The 20,268-nt window shown below is 44.5% G+C and overlaps 1 protein-coding gene across 4 annotated transcripts in view; it reads right to left on the reverse strand.

The window, feature by feature from the left end:
• The window catches only part of WWC3 (WWC family member 3), a 72,264-nt gene extending 54,889 nt beyond the window's left edge, over nucleotides 1–17,375 (reverse strand). The window contains exons 1-5 of one of the 4 annotated variants that reach the window (XM_040266487.1): nucleotides 17,254–17,375; nucleotides 13,388–13,591; nucleotides 12,370–12,429; nucleotides 2,608–2,684; nucleotides 1,433–1,512 (exon numbers count right to left, since the gene is read on the reverse strand). In XM_040266487.1, the coding sequence (XP_040122421.1) occupies nucleotides 1,433–1,512; nucleotides 2,608–2,684; nucleotides 12,370–12,429; nucleotides 13,388–13,591; nucleotides 17,254–17,269 (437 nt within the window). In that variant the 5' untranslated portion in view covers nucleotides 17,270–17,375. The remainder of the gene's footprint in view (nucleotides 1–1,432; nucleotides 1,513–2,607; nucleotides 2,685–12,369; nucleotides 12,430–13,387; nucleotides 13,592–17,253) is intronic. The other 3 variants (XM_040266486.1, XM_040266488.1, XM_040266485.1) reach the window with 3 other exon arrangements.
• Between the last annotated feature and the right edge of the window lie 2,893 nt (nucleotides 17,376–20,268).

Below are 20,268 nucleotides of genomic sequence, written 5' to 3' on the forward strand. Positions count from 1 at the left end.
ATGGGATGCTGTTGGAAATGGGTCCTTTAGGGGGTTATTAGATTTAGATGAAGTCATGAGGGTGGGGCCCCATGAAGGGACCATTGTCCTTAAAGAAAGAGAAGAGACACCAGAGACCAGAGCCCCCCACCACACAACAACACCATGTCAAGATACAGTCAAAAGGCTCATAATGGATTTGCCAGTGCCTTGACCTTGGACTTCTGGCCTCTGGAACCATGAGAAGTCAATGTCTGCTCTTTAAGTCACTCAGTCTAAAGTATTTTGTCAGAGCAGTCGAACTCAGACAACCACATGAGAAGAGTCAGCGTAGAAGGTGTGAAGCACATGCCCAAGTTCAGCAAGTGAAACCAGGATCTGAATCAAAAGGAAACAGACTTAGAACCAATAGGCATGCAAAACCCTTTCTAGAGAAAATTAATTCTTTCAGACCACCAATACCACCACTAACACAGTAACTATTGTTCACTTAATTTGCTCACTTAATAGAATTTGCAAATAATAAGAACTTTAAAATCTCCGAACTCTCAGTAGGGATAGAGTTCTAATTGCAAAGATGTCAACAGGAGGATGACCTATAGATCAGGCTGCCCGACAGAACATTCTGTGTAGATATATGATAAGTCTCTCTGTCATGTCTGACTCTTTGTGACCCCGTGGACTGTAGCCCACCAGGCTTGGTATCCATAGGATTCTCCAGGCAAGAATACTGGAGTGGGTTGCCATTTCCTTCTCCAGGGGATCACCCATCTGTGAGGATGTAAATAGCCTATTATCTGTGCTGCCCAATGCAGGGGCCACTAGCTTAGTGGTCCTCCACATGGGACACACGTGCCCTCCAGGAAACACTTGGCAATATCTGGAGACATTTTTGGCTGTCACAACTGGGTGAGAGGCTGCTACTGGCACATAGGAAGTCAAGGCCCCGGATGCTGTTAAACATCCTATAGTGCACTGGAGAGCTCCCACCACGAACAGCTATCTGGCCCAAAAAGTCAAGAGCACTGAGGTGGAGAAGATTTGCACGAGACACACATGACTACTGAGCATTTCAGATGTGGCTACTGAGACTGGGGACTAACAGTTTAGCTTTATTTAGTTTTAATTAATCTAAAATTTAGAACTAAAACACTGAAGAGACTAAAACTAGTTAAACAATAATTCAAATGGAAATAGCCTTGTGTGTTTTAGACAACTAGCTATCAAAAATGTGCACAAATATTCTAATAAAGATCTTGCTTCCCAAGGAAACAAGAACAAGGTATCTTTAAGGAAAAGAGATCTGATGCTTATGACTGGTACATAATGAGCATAAATAAAAGCAGAAAAGCGAACACCCAAGAAGCTTTAAGACACATGTCCCAGCATAGAAGAGGTCAGCACAACAGGAAACCACAGGGAAATGCTCCCCCCATCACCACAGGCCACTCACTCTTGCAGGGTCTCCACTCCCTTCTCTTTGTACTGCAGTTCTTGCTTCATCTGGGTCAGCTCTCGTTTTAATCTAGAAAGCTAAAGACAAATTACATTTTTTTTTTTTTCCCAAAAGCATGCTGTGAAAAATGGTTTTTCTACAGTTGTTAGCACTGTCCTCTTAATTTCTGATTGGCTTGCAATTCCCTGGGTCACCCTCTTGCCAGGACCTTCCATCGACAGGCCTAACACACAGCCCCGGCAGAGAAGCTGGCTGGTTGAGACACACAAGGCCCAGATCCCCAAGAGCTTTCTACCCACAGGGCACCCTGGAATCGTCAATGATTTTCTTTTCAAGGTATTAACTGACATAATGCAATGAGCAAACTCTGTCATTATTTTTTTTCCATCCTCCCTTCTGTTTAAAGTCCCACCTAGGAGATGCCATTGTTCAAAGCATGGCTTTGGGTACCTGGAACTCAGTCATGGAGAGTGCTTATTTAAAATGTGCTGGGACTCACTCCGGGCCTGTGTTAAAACTGGGGGGTGGCCTGGAGTTTTCATTTTGAACTGATGCCCCCAGTGTTTTCAAGGGTGTGCTAAAATATGAGAGCCATGGCACTCAAAGAGATGCTCGCTCTGGTTTAGGGACTGAGACACCAGGACCAGAGGCTTGGGCTCCAAGATGTCTTCCATCCCTCCTTCCAGACACACATGACAAAGGCTGAGGGATGGGACATGGTGGCACCCAAAGAACTGGGCACCACTGGGAAGGTGCCTCAGAACCTTCTGGTCAAACACTATGGCAGGCACAATTTCTCTGGGAATAGAGCCACCAGGAAAGAACAGCAGACAGATGCTAAACCTGCTGAGAGTCATCTAGTCCTCTGAGGTTGGGGCCTGACACTGTCAAATCTTTCCAAATGGGGAGTAAATCTAGCCCCTTGAAACACGGAGGGGTGTGAGCAATTTTTTTGTTAGATGAGCTGAGGCTTTAGAATGAAGCTTTTCTCCTCCTATTGCAAAAATAGTAGAAAGTATAAACAAATGTAATAATAATAATTCATGAAATTGAAAATCTTACTAAAATATGAGTGTAAGACACACTGACCATCAGATAATGAACCATGATAAGTGATATTACGTACAAATATACACAGGGTTTCTAGTTATGAAAATATTCATTTTACTCACCCTATCCCGACGACTCGCTATCTCTGCCTTAATTTGGTATGGGTCGTACTTTGTATTTGTTGAATATCCAGAGAAGGCTAAACAGAAGGAAAACATAATTTTATAATGGGTCCTTTAAAGTAAACAAATACACATAAACAGGAGCTTCTAAATCATTATATTAAGTAATGAATTCCCAGTCTCAGATTTCCAAGTTGGTCCTCGCTCCTAAGAACGAACATCTCACCACCTTGAATCTTGATGTTTGATTTTTCACATGACTACCTTCTACTTGATTCTACATAATAAAATATGTAGCTATAGGTAAATCAAAACTCTGTTTACTTCAACTGCAAAACTATCAGGTTTAAAAACCACATATACACAGGAGGTGGGGGTGGGGGAGGTACGGTTATGGTATAGAAAACTATTCTTTACAATGAAAACAGTATAGTATGAAACCACTTTTACTTCCTTTTAAAATGTATACACCATGGAAGTCACTGGAAGGACAGAACTCAAAAGCTGACTGTTCTTCTCCATGGTCTCATTCCGAAAGATTTTATATTTACTCTTTTCATATCTATAGCTTCCACATGAATGATTTTTGACATAGAAAAGGAAAAAAACCTAAAGATTTGTAAAAAACGAAAACGACTACTTCCTAGTCAAATGCCAGTATGTGGCAGGCTTGAGTGTTCACGGTGTTGGCTCCCCAAGAGCCGAAGTGAAGTACCCACACTTTTATTCTAGCAGTTTGTTTCGGATGGATGTTCCACTAAATCAGATCACGTAGCTAAATGCTTTCTTCAGTAGTGCAGCACACGAGTTAAAGTCTTGTAACAGACACAGCATCGTGATTGCAGATGGCCAATACCCGGGGGTGAATGAGACACATTCGGCTACCCAGTTGCATGCTAAGCATGGTCAGTCAAGCCTTCTCTGCCGTCTCAGCAACTGGAGCAGCATTCAGCCACTTCTAATTTCTATCACCCTGTCCACTTCTCTGCATCCCTTTCTCTTCATGCTTCTGTCTCCTTTCTCTTAGGCCTTGCAGCTGCAGTGACTTGCTTCCTGTCCCTCCCTGAGCTGTGTAGGTTCCTCTTTCATCTGAGAGTCACCCCACATTTATGGAATCTGCCTCTAGGTCATTTTCATTAGTTTCACCTGCTCATAAGAGCCATCTGCAAGGCCACTATCCATTCTTTTTTTAAAAAAAACTTTAAACTTTTTATTTTGTATTGGGATATAGCTGATTAACAGTGTTGTGATAGTTTCAGGGGCACAGCAGAGCGACTCAGCCATACATATGCAGGTATCCATTCTCCCCTAAATCCCCCTCCCATCCAGGCTGCCACAGGACAGTGAGTACAGTCCCATGTCAGCATCCATCCTTTAACTCCTTTGATCTGGGTAGAAAAGACTGTCATTCAGGTAACTTAGATGCCAACATCTAGAAACTAGCTTATAATCATGTCCTGATTTAATACTGGAGAAGATGTCTCAAGGCCATCAAGTGATTTAAATGGCAAGATTATTTAATATCCTCAAATAGAACCACATCCCAAGTTAATCTGAGCTCTCCAGATGTCTCCTTAAAAAAATAAACAAACAAACAAAAAATAGTTCTATGGAATGTCTACTATTGAAGTCCCCATCAGTCAGAATGTCAAACTACTAGAATCTACTGGAAATAAATACCTGGAGGAGCTAAGTATTCGTCAACTTTACCTCAAATGTTCTTATATTTAGAATTCTAATCTCCTCAAAACACAGAGTAAAATGTTTTTAAAACAGAATTCTTTCTTAGATGAAGAACGTCTATTTCCAAATCCGAGAACCTCCATTTTGCCTGACTATTTGGTCTCATTTAAGTCCAGTAAGAAAAGGAACACTTCAAACAATGATCATAAAGAGACAAAAATCATTTCTACAAAACCTCTAAATTTAACTCCTGGGACGTAAATTTCCCAGGCCCGAGTGGAAGGGACTGGTGCCCAGATAACAAGCGAATGAGCCAAGGGCTTCCTGACTCCTTCCACGTGTGTCCGCTTGTCACCTTGTAGGCGAGGAAGACAATGCCAACAGTTACTGCCTGGGATCTTTTCCATTCCAAACTGAAAGTAACCCCACCACCAAAGTCCAGGGAAGTTAACTGCAATGTTAAACATCAGTAACAATGTTCTGAAATCACTGCCAAAACTCTGTCTGCAATTTCATAGGGTAAATTAGTAAAGAGACTTGCAGTACATACATACTGCAGGAGTGATGGCTACAGATGGACAGACACATGGCAACCTGCCGCCCAGGTCTCCCGCATAGCTAAGAGTCCTAAGGCTCTCAGGCATCTGTCTCTCCCCCAGGACACTCAGCCTAGGCCAGTCCTAGAGGGGATCCTGACATACTATGACATCACTGAGCTGCCGAGTCCACCAATGGGGAGGCCACTCCCACCTTGGACACTGCTAGGTCACAATGGATGGCCTTACTGTTTAGGCCCAGGAGAGTTAGTCTTTTCTGTTACTTATAGATGAAACAATCCTAAATGATGAAAGGTTTTACTTAGGGATACCATTCATGTTACTTTTGCTACAGTCTCTAAAACTATATAAATCCAAGACTGGGATGAGGGAAAAGGCAACTCAAGTACCTAAGACAGTGAGTACACTGTATCTTAATGTGCTAAGGAGAGTGACAAACACTGGTGTAACTTAATAATATAACTCAAAAGTTTAAAGACAAATTCTCAGTTCCTGAAGTTTGCCAGTAAGTCTAATGGAAGCCATTTGCAGAATCCAGGGAAAAGCTAAAAACTCTGGACCCCATTTTTAATGGCATGTTGTTTAGTCACTAAGTTGTGTCTAACTCTTTGTGACTCCATGGACTGTAGCCTGCCAGGCTCCTCTGCCCATGGGATTTCCCGGCAAAAATACTGGAGTGGGTTGCCATTTCCTTCTCCAGGGGATCCTCCCGACCCAGGGATAGAACCTGTGTCTCCTGCACTGGCAGGCGAGTTCTTTACTTCTGAATCACCTGGGAAGCCCTTTAATGGCATGTACACCACAACACTGAGAAAAAGAAACGTCTCTGCTGAGACACATCTCTAATCTCAAGATTTAGGATAAATACCAGACTTTCACCTCTGAAGCTCCCTTCTCATTTGAAGAGTCTGAGTGGGCAGAACTATTAAACAGTTTCAGTAGGCCGTGCAGGCATAAAGCACTGCTTTGGATGATATAAGAAGGTTAAGGCTTAGCTGGACCTCAGCAGTATAAATTACTATACCTGGCTACAACAATGTAACTTTCATATTAATTTCATCTATTCTCAGAAATTCTTTTTTTTTTCCCCTTTGGAATGAGAATTTTATTCTTTTTTCTACTGCACCTTTCTTTTCTTTAAATATATATATTTTTTAAATTGAAAAATGTTTACAACATTGTCATGGTTTTTACCATACATCAACATGAACTGGCCACAGGCATACATATGTCCCCTCCCTCCTGAACCTCCCTCCCCAACCCATCAGTCCAGGTTGTCACAGAACACTGCCTCTTGTGAGAGATGACGAGTATGTTTCCCTACTTTTATAGACAAAGGCTGAGTGGGCAATGATTTGATCTACATCAGGCCATCAGTCAAAGAGGGACTTCTGTCTAGAACGTGGGCTCCTGGGGGTCAGATTAGCTTTTCCAACGGAAGAAGAAATGGGCCTCCGGCTCCCCAGTGCCCAAGAAGTGAACTCAGTCTGTGTTTAGCGCTCTGAATGCTGCAGACCCCAGTCATTACTTCAGATTTCGATTTCATGGGCTATTAAAAGGGGGAAATGTGTCCGTCCATGCATCCATCTGTGTCTGTCTCCATCTCCTCTTACATCTCTGGACCATGAGAACCCAAGATCGCCCCAGGCAGAGGCCATGCTTTTCAAAGAGGGTAGTCCTTGTCCAAAGACATCCTGTGAGCAGACTACGCCTTCAGACCAGGTGCGCGCCTCCAGGAGTCAGCACTGCAGGCACCTGCTCGAGGGAGCCCAGGAGTACTCGGGCACAAAGGACAGCAAGCCTGGACAGTTGCCGTGCTGACAGGCAGTAATTACCAGAGCCGACCAAGACGTGTCTATAATCAGGCGAGGCCAAATGAAGAGGGCACGACCTCTTTCTTAAAGGCACCATCAGCAAAGGGACCAAAAAAAAAAAAAAAATCAAATGAGCCCATTCAGAGGCAACTTATACAAGTAACACAAGAGGCCACTGAATCCAAACCAAGAATTTCCTCTCTCAGGCAGACTGGGAGATCTGATGGACATGTGAGCTCGGTGACAGCCTTTGAGGTTGAGTCCTGCCAACTAATACCTGGGAAGATGCTGCGTGAGCCATTTTTCCCCTGCCTGCTCCAACATGCCCGTGAGCAGGAAGATGAAGGGCTGAACGGGTGGACAGTGGCCCTTATCCCAGGCTAGGCAGGAGATGAGAAACCCTCACCAGGGAAAGAAGGCCAGATAGTCTTTGTGGGATGGGCCGGGAGCCTCAGAAAGAATGCAGGCCAGACTGAGGACTGATAAGGTCAAGCCTCTCCAGGCTTGAGCCAGGAATTCAGGGCGGGTCAGCGCTTTCTCACCGGAGATAAGGCTGACTTTTTTCCCAGGCACCGGAGAGACTTGTGCTGGAGGATTCTGGGAGATCCCAGGAGCCTGGGGAACAAACAAGTCATACTCCTGCCGTTGGAAGAAAGGGTCATGATCGGTGGATCTCAACTCTCGGAATCCCCTGGGAAGCTTTTTTTTTTTTAAAGTGTCTGGCCCTAGTCAAGGCCAATTAAATCCAAATGTCTAGGGGTGGGAGTAGGGACCAGGCTGTAAGACGTTTTAAAAGCCCTTCAAGAGATTTCTCCAGTGCAGCCACAGTTGAGAACCACTGTGTGACAATTCTTCTGCAAAGAACCAGATAGTAAACATTTCTGGCTTTGTGGGCCACACTCTGTCTCAGTCCCTCAACTCTGCTCCTGTACCTGCTACAGACAATGGTTAAGTGAATGGACCTGGCTAGGTCCCAATAAAAGCTTATTTACACAACAACATGAGTGCCTAGAATTCAGCCTGTGGGCCAAACTTTGCTGACCCGTGGTTCAGACTATAATTTACCCCAAGCAAGAATTCCTTCCAAAAGGTCCTGCGATGGTCACATACTTCATTGGAATGCAGCTGGAGGCCAATTTCTCAAGAAGAATGAAAAAAAAAGTTTCTGAAATAACGAATGTATTTAGTGTTAAAAGAAGATAAACAGAAAAACATACTGCAATGAAGAAAGTAGGAGAAAACTCTACAAGATGGAGCTGCAGAGAAAGTACTCGGTGTGTCTCAGAGCAGGGCTCTGTAGAGCATCACACAGGACCAGGGCCCCTGTCAGCTAGTTCCTGAGCATAAAGAACTATAGCTGAGTTGGGCTTCTAGTCTCAAGGGGACGTGTCTGCTCAAAGCCAGCAAAGCAGAATCTGCTTTGGTCAGAGACAAGAAAAGTTAACGCTTGGATATTCTCAGACACCAGATGGCCCAATATTGATGTGAAATTTTTCCTCTCCAACAAACAAGAGTTTTATTGTGGACTTCCATAACTCAGGGGGAAATCTGTGAAGGCTGTGGAAAAGAGTGTTTGCCCTTCCCCATGCCCTTTTGCTCCAATATTAGAAATGGCTGTTTACCTTTATTGCCTCATTTCCCCCCTATAATCAGCCGTGAGAGATAAATTGTGTCCCCCCAACACCAGGTGCTAAGGAACTCTCTGTTGAAAACTAAACAACTAGTCTGGCTATCCCACTGTAGGCCATGAGGAAATCGAGAAGTAAAAAGCTCTCTGCCTATCACGTGTCCCTTCAGGTGCTGTGAAATTGCCGGATGACTTGTCAGTTTACAGTCGGTCCTTATTTCCGGGTCACTTGAACATGGGAGGGCAGGCTGTTTCAAAATCACATGATCCATTCTTCCAAGCTGACTCTTCCATGTCTCCAAAATAGTATACACAGCACTGATAACTAACTTCACCAAAAGATCTGGGCTCAAATCCAAGGTCTACCATTTATCGGAGGTGTAACCTTCAAGAAGATCAGTCTACTGAATATTGTTTCTTGTGTGTACAAGTAACATCACCGTGTTACAATGCTTCACGATGTTGCAGTCGCAACAATTCAGGAAAACACTAGGCCATTCAGTGATGGTTCCTTTAGTTTGAGTCACTTCCAATGAAGGAAGTTATGGGCGCTAAGTCCCAAGGTCCTTCTGCTGCCAGTACCTAAGCAAAGAGACACCTCCCTGCTTTGGATGATTAACAATGTGAGTGATCTGGGCTGTGTGAGACCTGTTGGGTGGCCAACAGGGGCCCAGGTGTGCCACAGATCCTGCCACCAACAGCTCCTGACATGGGCCCAGACCTTACAGAGGTCTGGGCTGTTATAGCCACCAGAATGACTGTCTTGAACTTTAGTCTGTGGCCAGAAATAGTTTGTCTGAGTCATATGTAACAGAAGTATCCTCAATGGAGTTCAGGTTAAATGGCAAATGGAAGGAGCTTGGTGAAAACCCAGGAACAGCAGCTACTTGATAAAATGCTTGGATTAATTCCTAGATTCCATTCACAGTTTTTCTCCCTGAGGAGACAGGCTCTAGGAAGAGCCACTGGCATTTCCAGCCCTTCATGAAAACAGGGAGGCCCCACCTGGCCTCCTCTATTGCATGAGTAGAAGCAGAGATGGAGTCTATGCAGGCACCTCTTGTGGGTTGGGAGGTGGAGTCTCAGGATCTCAAATCAACACCACAGAGTCATCACCTTCCTTGGCTCAATGTTTCTTCATACACGACTTTAAAGACAGCATCTGGACTGTTACTTTTTTACTGTGCATTGATAAAATTTTACAGGGCACAGGAAGAATGAAATTACCTGCAATTCCCTATTTTCCCAAATGTCTGGGGAGGGAAAAGCCCATGGAAATATAAAAACTGATGCTGAGATGTGTCCCAACTCCAGAGGACTACAAGTCCTGGATAGTTTTATGCTCTAGGCTCCGCGATGCTCCGGGAGTCTTCCCCTCCAGCTGCGTGTGGAATCCCATAGGATGCAACTAGGTCTTCCTATATTTGCATCAAGGGTTCCAGTCCCGAGTCCCCACATGGTCTGCAACTGAAGTCCTGGCTGCACCAGTACAGTAACCAGTACATAGACATACCTCCTCTCTCTCTTTAAATTATTTATTTAATTTTAGGTTGTGCTTGGCATTTGGTGCTGCATAGTGGCTTTCTGTCATTGCAGAGGGCAGGGGCTACTCTTCCTTGAGGCGCGCAGGCTTCTCACTGCAGTGACTTCTCTTGTGATGAAACACGGGCTGTAGGGCACATGGGCTTAGTTGCCCTGCGGCATGTGCAATGTTAGCGGACCAGGAATGGAACTTGTGTCCCCTGCATTGGCAGGCGGATTCTTATCCATTGTACCACCAGGGAAGTCCGACATACCTTCTCGTCATCTAATATTTCCTTTCAATTGCTGGCAAGAAACTTCTTACCAAGTTCTTCTGTTATGTTCTTTTTCCATTCAAATCTTAGCAAGACTGATGGGCAAGTCTCTTTGGAGACCTAACCAAACCTGACCAGTTGCCTGGGAAGAAACACTCTATTACGTTGAATCATATGAAACTGCCAATAACTGGCCCTTCTTAATCTACAAAAGTGACAATTTTATATGGCCCAACCTACTTCTACCAAGTAACTTTTGGAAAGGTTTGGAATCACTAACTATACTCTCAGAAATAGTTCTAAGCCACTGCTTCAACCAGATGCAACCTGGAGGCACAAGTCCATGAGATCATTTAAAAGAGACCATATGCTGAGTCATAAAGTCATATCAATAGATGTCAAAAACTGAAATCTTACATAGTCTAGTCTCTGACCACAATTAAATTAGAAATCAACAACATCACACCTTTAAAAAGTTCCAATAGCTTACTTTTAAAACAATCCATGGGTCAAAATAAATCACAAAGAAAATGAGAAAATATTATGAATATTTGGTTCATAGAACATGAACCAAAATTTGTAGGATGCAGTTAAAGTAGTACTTAGAGGAGAATTTATACCTTTAGAGGCTATGTGAGAAAATGAGGTCTGAAATCAATGCTCTAAGCTCCCACTTTAGGAAGGCAGAAAAAGAAATTAAAGCCAAACTAAGTAGAATGAAGGAAAAACTAAAGAGAACAAATCAATAAAAAAAATAAAAAATGATAAAAATAGGGGAAGAAAACAGAAAACCAAAACCCAGTTTGCTGTAATGCTACACATAATCGATAAAGGTAGAGCTCCACTGATTGAGAAAATAAAGCACAAATTATTATTATCACAAATAAGAGAGGACACTAGCTCAGTGTCTAGACATTGAAAGAATCACATGGGAATTCTATGAAAACTTCAAAAACTTGACAGCTTGATCAGTGGTCAGCAGATTCCCTGTGGGCCAAATTCAGCTTGTTTCTTATTTTTATACTTTTTATCAGAATAAACCACACGCGTCACTTATGTGTCATGTCTGGCTGCTTTTGCACTGTAACAACAAGGTTTGGTGGTTGCACCTGAGACCATATGACCTATGGTGCCTAAAATACTCACTATCTGATCCTTTACAGAAAAGCTTACTGATTTTTGGATTAGATGAAAGAGACAAATTCCTTGAAGCACACAAACATCAAAACTGACTCAAGAAGAAACAGGAAAACCTGAATAGGCCCATGTCTATTAAAGGTACTGAATTTATAGTTACAAACATTCCTACAAAGAACCAGATGGCTTTTCAGGTGAATTCTATCAAACGGTTAAGAAAGTATCAACACTGGGCTTCCCAGGTGGCTCAGTGGTAAAGAATTTGCCTGCCAATGAATTAAGTATCAAACAAAGGTCCGTCTAGTCAAGGCTATGGTTTTTCCAGTGGTCATGTATGGATGTGAGAGTTGGACTGTGAAGAAAGCTGAGCACTGAAGAACTGATGCTTTTGAACTGTGGTGTTGGAGAAGACTCTTGAGAGTCCCTTGGACTGCAAGGAGATCCAACCAGTCCATTCTGAAGGAGATTGGCCCTGGGATTACTTTGGAAGGAATGATGCTAAAGCTGAAACTCCAGTACTTTGGCCACCTTATGCGAAGAGCTGACTCATTGGAAAAGACTCTGATGCTGGGAGGGATTGGGGGCAGGAGGAGAAGGGGATGACCGAGGATAAGATGGCTGGATGGCATCACCAACTCGATGGACGTGAGACTGAGAGAACTCCAGGATATGGTGATGGACAGGGAGGCCTGGCATGCTGCGATTCATGGGGTCGCAAAGAGTCGGACACGACTGAGCGACTGAACTGAACTGAACCAATCCCACACAAACTTTCCAAAAACTGGGGAGGAGGAAACATATCCCAGTTCATTTTGGGAGGTCAATATTATCCTGATACCTAAATCAGAAAAAGAGATGACAAATAAAGAAAATTACAAAGAAACCAGCTTTTCCTAAAAACTAGCATGGAGCTGACCCATCACATTCTGATGGACAGTAAAACAAACAAACAAACAAACAAACAAGAAAAAACCTAGTACATACCAAGAGGCGAAGGGCAAGAGATGAAGTAGCCTGGAAACTACACACCATCATACCTGAGCCTGCAATCTTTTACGGTATATAGAAACACAGCTACCTAAATTCCTGCTACAGGGGGCAAACTCCACCCTCCGCTCTCTTCTCCACAGCTCGTATGGCTTATTCACCTTCGACAGCAGTTGCAGTAAAAAAGATGTCTGGCCCCCTCGCCTCAACTCCATTCTGACCTGCAACACAGGATAAACAAAGCTTTGAGCATGTCTTTAACGTTCAAAGCTGTATCACCAGAGCTACACGTCTGGCAACATGGCACTCACGTCACAGGTAAGTCCCTCCAAGTCTCAATTAGATTTAGGTTTTTATAAGATAAAATCTAGTGGTACCAACTTCATACACTCTCCCCAAGCTCACTGCCACTGGGCGAGTCACAGCTACGCACACCTTCAGTGGGTGGTTAAGTGTGACAACTCTGTCGAGAATGGACTGGCTCAGGCAGTGACTGAATGGGTCAGGAACCAGAGGCTTTGGCTTCTGAGTGATTCCTTCTGTTCCTGTGCATCTCCTGAGTCCTAATAACAGGAGCCCACGCTCGGCAGGCTCCGAAACTCAGAGGGGTTCCCTTTGGAGAACATCAGTGTGCATCCATCTTACTTGGGCAGAGTTCTCCACTTTCCCCATGTTATACTGAGTTTCTCTACCTTCAGTGTCTTGCACAAGAAAGGATGCTATAAAGAGACAGGGGCCTGACATCTGTGGAAGCTCCTGAGCAATAAAACCATTGTAAGGAATTCCCCAGGATCACCCCAGATGAGCAGGGGTCTCCGGGGAAGCCCTTTTCCATGCTGAGAAATGTGAGTTGGGAGGTGGTTTTGTATCACTACCTGAAACTGTGCTTGCTTGCTTTCTCCCTGCCCTCCCTCCCTACATGGAAACTCCAGGAGGGAAGGGGCCTCTCCTATCTCAGCTCCACTGTGTTGCATGGGCAGCTGAAAAACACTTGCCAATGGAGTGGTAGGGAGTGACCATCGGATGCTGGCATGGGAGGCTGACTACCTAACAGTAGGCGATCAGACACTTTACGCAGCTGTCTTGCTCAACTTGCGCCTGGGGTCTGTAGAGACCAGGATCTGCAGAGACCCGACTCTGGAAGCCCCACGTGCTCCTGGAGGGGGATGCTCAACTCACAGCTGGTGTACGAGCGGCTGTCGTCCTCACACATCTTGTGCAGCTGCTGGTACTCCTCCTGGGCCAGCTCGAAGCGCTGCTGCTTAATCTGGTAGATTTCTTTCTTGGCATTGAGAGCCTCCTGGGCTACAATTAAATACTCCTTTAGCATCCGTTCCTGCTCCCGCCTCCACTGCTCTCTGGGATCCTCAATCTGGGTCAGCTCTGAAATGGAAAGAGGAAGAACATGAGGGTCTTCCGAGTCCAATCTTTAGGCAGAATAATCGTGCAGTTACGTGTCTAATCAATACAAAAGTTAATGACTGACCATGATGTACATCATGGAAGCATCTGTATGCTGAACCCTCCCTGAGTCTGGGTCACCTCCTATCAACACAGCCATGACTGGGTCGAGAAGAAAGCTCTGTAGATGCGTAAGGGAAGACGATACCAGACAATTTTTTTTTAAATTTTATTAAAAAAGACATAGAGAAAGCTTCTCACATAGACTTCAGAAGGGAGCGGAAAGAGTGCCCCTTTAATTTATTTTTAATTAGAGGATAATTGCTTTACAATGCTGTTGGTTTCTGCCACACAATGTAAATCAGCCATTAGTGCACATATGTCTCCTCCCTCTTGAGCCTCCGTCCCATCTCCACCCCTTCCCAGTCCTCTTAGGTTGTCACAGAGCCCTGGTTTGAGCTCCCTGCATCATACAGCAGCTTCCCACTAGCTATCTATGAGTAAATGTTGGTGGACAGGAACCCAAAGGAGCCCATCACTCTCAAACTAACAGACACATACAACCTTTCTCTCCCTGCCTTTTTCAACCTGGGCTGCTGTTGCCTCTGCTATCCCTGGGACCAGCTCGCTCCCCTTCTCCTACCTCCCATGCCAGACCAGAACTTTCTGCATGGGAAATCCCCTTCATGGATTTCCTATAAATCCCCCACCTGCTGCTCTGGCTCTGTCATTCAACCAGCTCCTCAAAGGGTTCACGCCTACCTCTAGCTCCGACCTTTCTCCTGAGTGCCCGTCTTTTCTTTCTTCCTGCCTCCAAGAGGCATCACTACATGGATGGACCCAAAGTACTTGTGAGTCACTGGTCCAAAACAACTCAGTCTCACACAACACCCTTTTGCTACCTAAACCACAGCAACCCAAAGGAAGCCACACTGATGAGTGCCTGCTTCTCCACCTGCCCCCTTGAAATGAGTGGCTTCATCTTCATTGACCCACTGAGCCAACCGGGAACTTACCCTCAGAGTACACCTGCCCCTCATCCCTCACGCAGACTATTTCATGGGCCCTCTAGAACTGGCCATTCCTGCCCCTGTGTATAATAGTGACTGATGCTGGGATGTCCCTCCTTCTCCCCTTAGTTCAATCAGACTCTCAGAACCTCTCTCCCAAAACACCTGCCTGCCTCATCCCACCAAAAGCTATCCTCTGAGTGCTCGCCACAGTCACCTTCCCAACTCTGCTTCCAATTCTATACCACGTGAGCCTCTTTTAAAGCACAAGGTCTTACCAGGGCATGATGAATGTTCTGGAATCAGACAGAGGTGATAGCTGGACAATACTCCATGCACCCAATGCCACTGAACTGTACACTTTTCAATGGTGAACCTTACAGTCTGTGTCTCTCACCTCAAAATGGTTACAAATGTAAATTCTATGTCATCTCTACCCCCACCTCCACCCGCCCCACCACACACACACATACACAGGAGCACTCACTAGGATGTTTAAGTTTCTTTTGAAATCTCCTTCGAGAAACATCCCCTAACCTCTTTCACACTGCTAGCCCAGGACCCCTCCTGGAAAGCCTCTCTGGGTCTTACAAGCTCCCATGGAGAAATAAAAAATAACAAAACTCAGGGTCTTGACTTAGCCCTGGAGTTCAGATTCAGTGGACCTGGGTGGGAGGCAGGGGGAGGTCACAGCTGTTTTAAGTGCCCAGATGTCTCTGATGATGATTTAAGCATCAGACTCACCAAGGTCAACAGGCATCGTTCGCACTCTGTCCAGGGGCCCTGAGGGTCTTGGGAACCCCGAAGGTGACCAGCCCAGGGCCCCTCTGGTCCCTCACTGCACTGTCAATTACCACAGTTCCAACTTAACATGTGACTGCTCAGGTTCTCTGTCTTTAAAGAGCTTTCCCCTTACATCTGTGCTAGCAAGAGTTAAGATTCCAGGGGAGCTTCCTTGGTAGTCCAGTGGCTAAGAATTCTCCCTGCAATGCAATGGACATGGGTTCAATCCCTGGTCTGGGCAGATTCCACATGCTGCACAGTAATTAAGCCTGTGCGTCACAGCTACTGAGCCCACACACTACAACTACTGAAGCCTGTGTGCCTAGAGCCTGTGTTTCACATCAAGAGAAGCCACTGCAAAGAGAAGCCTGAGCACTATGACTAGAGAGTAGCCCCTGCTTACTGCAACTAGAGAAAGCCCACATCTGCAACAAAGACCCATCACAGAAAAAAAAAATCTACAGAAAAAAAGAGCTTGATTCTCAGGAGCAAGTTTTCTGGAATGGAGTCTTTGGCCCATTATCACAATAAAAATCTTTCTTGTCCTCAGGGAAGAAAAAAAAGTTGGGTTCACTAAAGGTGTCAGAGAGAGGAGGTGGCATGACCCTGGAGATGATGTCTTCAGCCACATCCTCCATGGTGCTGGGTCACCCCAATTATACTCAAGGTGGTTGGAAGAAAGTCCTTGGTGATTACTCGGTTTCCAGGTTCGTGGCCATGTCTAATGTGTCATATAGAATCCTTGAGGGTGGATCCTGGGTCTCACTTTCCTGAGTCGCCAGCATGGAGGGGTGCTTTTTAAAACTTGCTGTGACTCAGTGAGCAGGCGGGCAAGGCACACCCACAGCAAAGAAGGGGACACAGCAGGAGGAGAGCAGGGTTTATGAGAGACGAGCCAGCACAAGGTGGTCCTGGGCCTTGGCAGGCTTTCCAGAAAAGTCATGTAAGGCCGATCCCTGTGCCGTTCAGTAACGCCACCCGGGCCCGGAGACAGTGGAGCCCTGACCTGAGGGGAAGGTGGCCCAGATGGCCAGAAACTCCAGTTGCATGCAGCCCTGAGGTGCTCGGCAGCCAGGCCAGGGGAGCGTGGCCCCTGGGTGCAACCCTGCTAAGCACCACGTCCATCCTGTCAGCAGTGGATCTGCCTAAGAAGCCCTCCTGCCAATGGGGTAACCACCGCAGAGGGCGGCAAGGCCGGGGCCACACTCACCCCTCTGCTCAGGCATTGGGTAAGAGCCAAATCACTGCAGGCTGAGTGCCTGAAAATGCCCCCAGACAACACCAAGTGTCCCTTGGAGGTAACGCCAGCCCTGCATGAGAACCACTGCTCCCAACAATTCTACAGAGAAGGCTGGCATGGTCTAGGACCTGCAATTTTAGCTGTGGTCTTTACATCATTTTCTCCCTTACCAAAGCTCCAAAAGGTTTGGCACATTACAGTTAAAAATCAAAGGGATAAGACAAAATGAAGTTCAGATCATCATTTGGGCATTTATTGTTCGAAGAACTTGTAAATTCCACTCTGCAAGAAATACTCTCCTCATTTGGTTAGCGACTTCTATTACCAGACTGCCTGGGAAATTTATAAAATGTATTCCTTCTATCAGGTATTCAAACTCTGCATTCAACATATTCCATGCAGTCCTGGGCAACATACAAGCCAACGTACAATCGCTTCAATTTTTGAACAATTCAGCTAATGAAGACTTCAGACGACATTTATAAAATCTAGTTTAATGCTGTGTTGGAGAGTAACAATTGTTTCACTCTACAGAAAGAGTTCCTAGCATCTGTGAGATCAACATGAAAACTCAATCATATATAACAACTCAAGCATGGCATTCTACTTACTATTTATGTGGTCCATGTAATAAATTCCAATTTGTTTATCATATACAGTTTCCCATCCTAAAGGAAGTTCATCCCCAACACAGTCAGCAAAGGTCAATGGCTTTGTTATCCTGCAAAATAAAATTATGAAAGCAAATGTGAAAGTGAGGTCAATTTCACCTAAGTTTGCTGAGCTGACTCTAGAATTTTGTTTCAATACAAAATTCTGTATCATCTTAATAAACTGACTGCTTTTGTTCCAAGTATTTGGTTGGAAAAGTAACTCACTGACTTTGCCTAAATAATCATCAGGAACAGTATCAGTATACTCATGGTTAAAAGCATGACTATCCCACAACGCAACCTTAAATACCAGTGAAAACAGATATTGACAGTTACAAAACAGGTAAAACAAGCATCTTCGAAGCTGTATGCTTAATGAGTTGATGACAATGGAATGTGGCTCTGCCACAACATGAGAGCACCTATGTTTTGTTCTCATTCTCTGACAAAAGTTCCCTGGTCTCAACTTTCGGTTTCTCTACATTACAGTGTCAACGTATTTAAAATGTATTTCTAAGTTTCATCTACACCCCAACCCCCACTGGGCATAAGCAAAGGAGTTAAATGTTTACCACTGACCAACGGCAAAAAGCCAAACAAGCATGGTAATGATACAAGGAGATGCCTACTAAATACTGCCTGGATTCTTTACTCAGTAGGAGTCAGAAACTGCAAAGGATCCTCTTTGTCTTCTGGTGAAAAACAACAAAAGCATATTGTCTACAGACGTTTCTCCTTGAAGTCAATCTGATCCAGGAAAGCTTGGCTTGACACAGAGAGATAAAGGAAAGGTTTTCCAGATAAGTAGAACCTCCCCCTCCCCTACACCTCATGATCACAGAGATTGACAGGACAGCTGTGGTATAAAACAGGCCACCCCTAAAATTGTCTGAGTCAGGGCAGCTATCTATTCAGTTGTCTCTAAAAATGCACAGTGACTGGTATGCATGAGAATCTGATAACCTAAATTTCACTAACTCAATCTTCCCACATCTCTGTTTCAGTCTCTCGCCCCAGAAAAGTGAGACACCACAACCACTGCCAAACCCCACAAGACCAGTATGAATTTTGAACATGTTATTTCCCCAAACTGGTTTGACAACAAAGTTCTGTCTCTCTCAGCAGCTTTTACAAACTGATCAACACCATCAGAACAACACTGATTGGTCTCATCTTCATTTTAAACATAGGTTTTAAGAAGTTAGGAGTCAATATCAAAACAAATATACATATAGAAAGTAAAACACACCCTTGGAAATCCTCTTAAATACAATGCGCTCAAAACCCCACAACATCACAAGATGAACCTACTGCATACCCTTTGTCCCAGCCCCAAACACCAACGTCCACAGCACAGCTCCTTTACAGGTAGGGAATGGGATAGTGGTGGCGTGGTTCCAAGTCAAACAAGTAACGGCAGGGTGTTGTGCATGACTCAAGTCCTGAATGGGACCAAACCACAACACAGTGTCACCTGAAGATAAACTGAGTTCTGAGCACATCTCTGCTATTCTAGATTCACGCATAAGCCTAGAGAAAATGGCCAAGCACAGAAGCATTCAAAGCATCTCTTATATATATGACCTCATTTAGTCAACAAACATAGGTGGGAAGCCTGCTCTTCCAGCGCTGCTGAACCCAGCTCACTTAATTTGTGTAGTTGTTGCTGTTGAGTTGCTAAGTTGTATCCGACTCTTTATGACCCCCATGTACTGTAGCCCACCAGGCTCCTCTGATCATGGAATTCTCCAGGCCAGAATACTGCAGTGGGCTGCCATTTCCTCCTCCCAGGATCTTCCTGACCCCAGGATCGAATCCATGTCTCCTGTGTCTCCAGCACTGCAGGCGGATTCTTTGCCTGCTGAGCCATGAGGGAAGCCCCTGGAGGATGTGTCATCCTGATAAATAGATGGATAAATCCGAACAGCAGATTCAGAGAACAATGACCCTGTCTCAACTGCCTTTGGCCCCCAGCACCTGGCCTAAGAATAAGTACGTTGCATTTTTACAAACATTTTGTTCATTAAGGGAAGGAGGATTAATATATTTTACAATAAAGAATCCGCCTGTCAATGCAGGAGACACAAGGGACATGGGTTAGATCCCTGGGTTGGGAAGATCCCCTGGAGGAGGGCATGGCAACCCACTCCAGTATTCTTGCCTGGAAAATCCCATGGACAGAGAAACCTAGCAGGCTACAGTCCATGGGGTTGCAAAGAGTTGGACATGACTGAGCGACTAAGCACATAACTCAAGTACTCTCCTACAATCAATAGATACATTATTTCCTAATAGATATATTGTTTTCTAATTTCCACTAGTGTAAGTATTCATGATTCAACATTTCAACAATTTCTCAAATAGTCGAAGAGTTTCCATGTAAGCCAAAAATCCTACACCTATGTGTATACCTACGAGAGACAAAAATATATATCCACCCAAAAGAATGTCCATAGCAGCATTATTCGCCGTAGCCAAAAGGTGAAAACAACTAAGGGCCATCAACTGATGAATGGACAAATAAAATGTGGTCTATGGATGGAATGTGATTCAGTCATAAAAAAAGAATGAAGTACTGGCAAACACTACAATATGGATGAACTTTGAAGTTACTGTGCTGGGTGACAGAAGCCAGACACAGAGGCTACATGCTGTATGCATTCATCTATGAGAAATGTCCAGAACATGCAAGTTCACAGAGACAGAGGGTAGATCAGTGATTTCAGGGGTTGGAGATAAAGTGGGAATGGGGTGTGATTGCTAAGAGGTTAGGCTTCCTTTAGGGGGTAAATACACTAAGAACTAGTGAATGGCATGCTTTAAAGGGAGACTTCTGTGGTATACATGAATTATATCTTCATTTAAAAAACTATGATGAAGGGAACATCTCTGTGCATACAGCTTGTAAACTGTATTTACAATTATTTTCTTTGAAAGATTCCAGAAATAAACTTACAGTGTTAAAGGATATGA

Source organism: Oryx dammah, unplaced genomic scaffold (genome assembly GCF_014754425.2).
Source record: "Oryx dammah isolate SB20612 unplaced genomic scaffold, SCBI_Odam_1.1 HiC_scaffold_23, whole genome shotgun sequence".
Lineage (NCBI taxonomy): Eukaryota > Metazoa > Chordata > Mammalia > Artiodactyla > Bovidae > Oryx > Oryx dammah.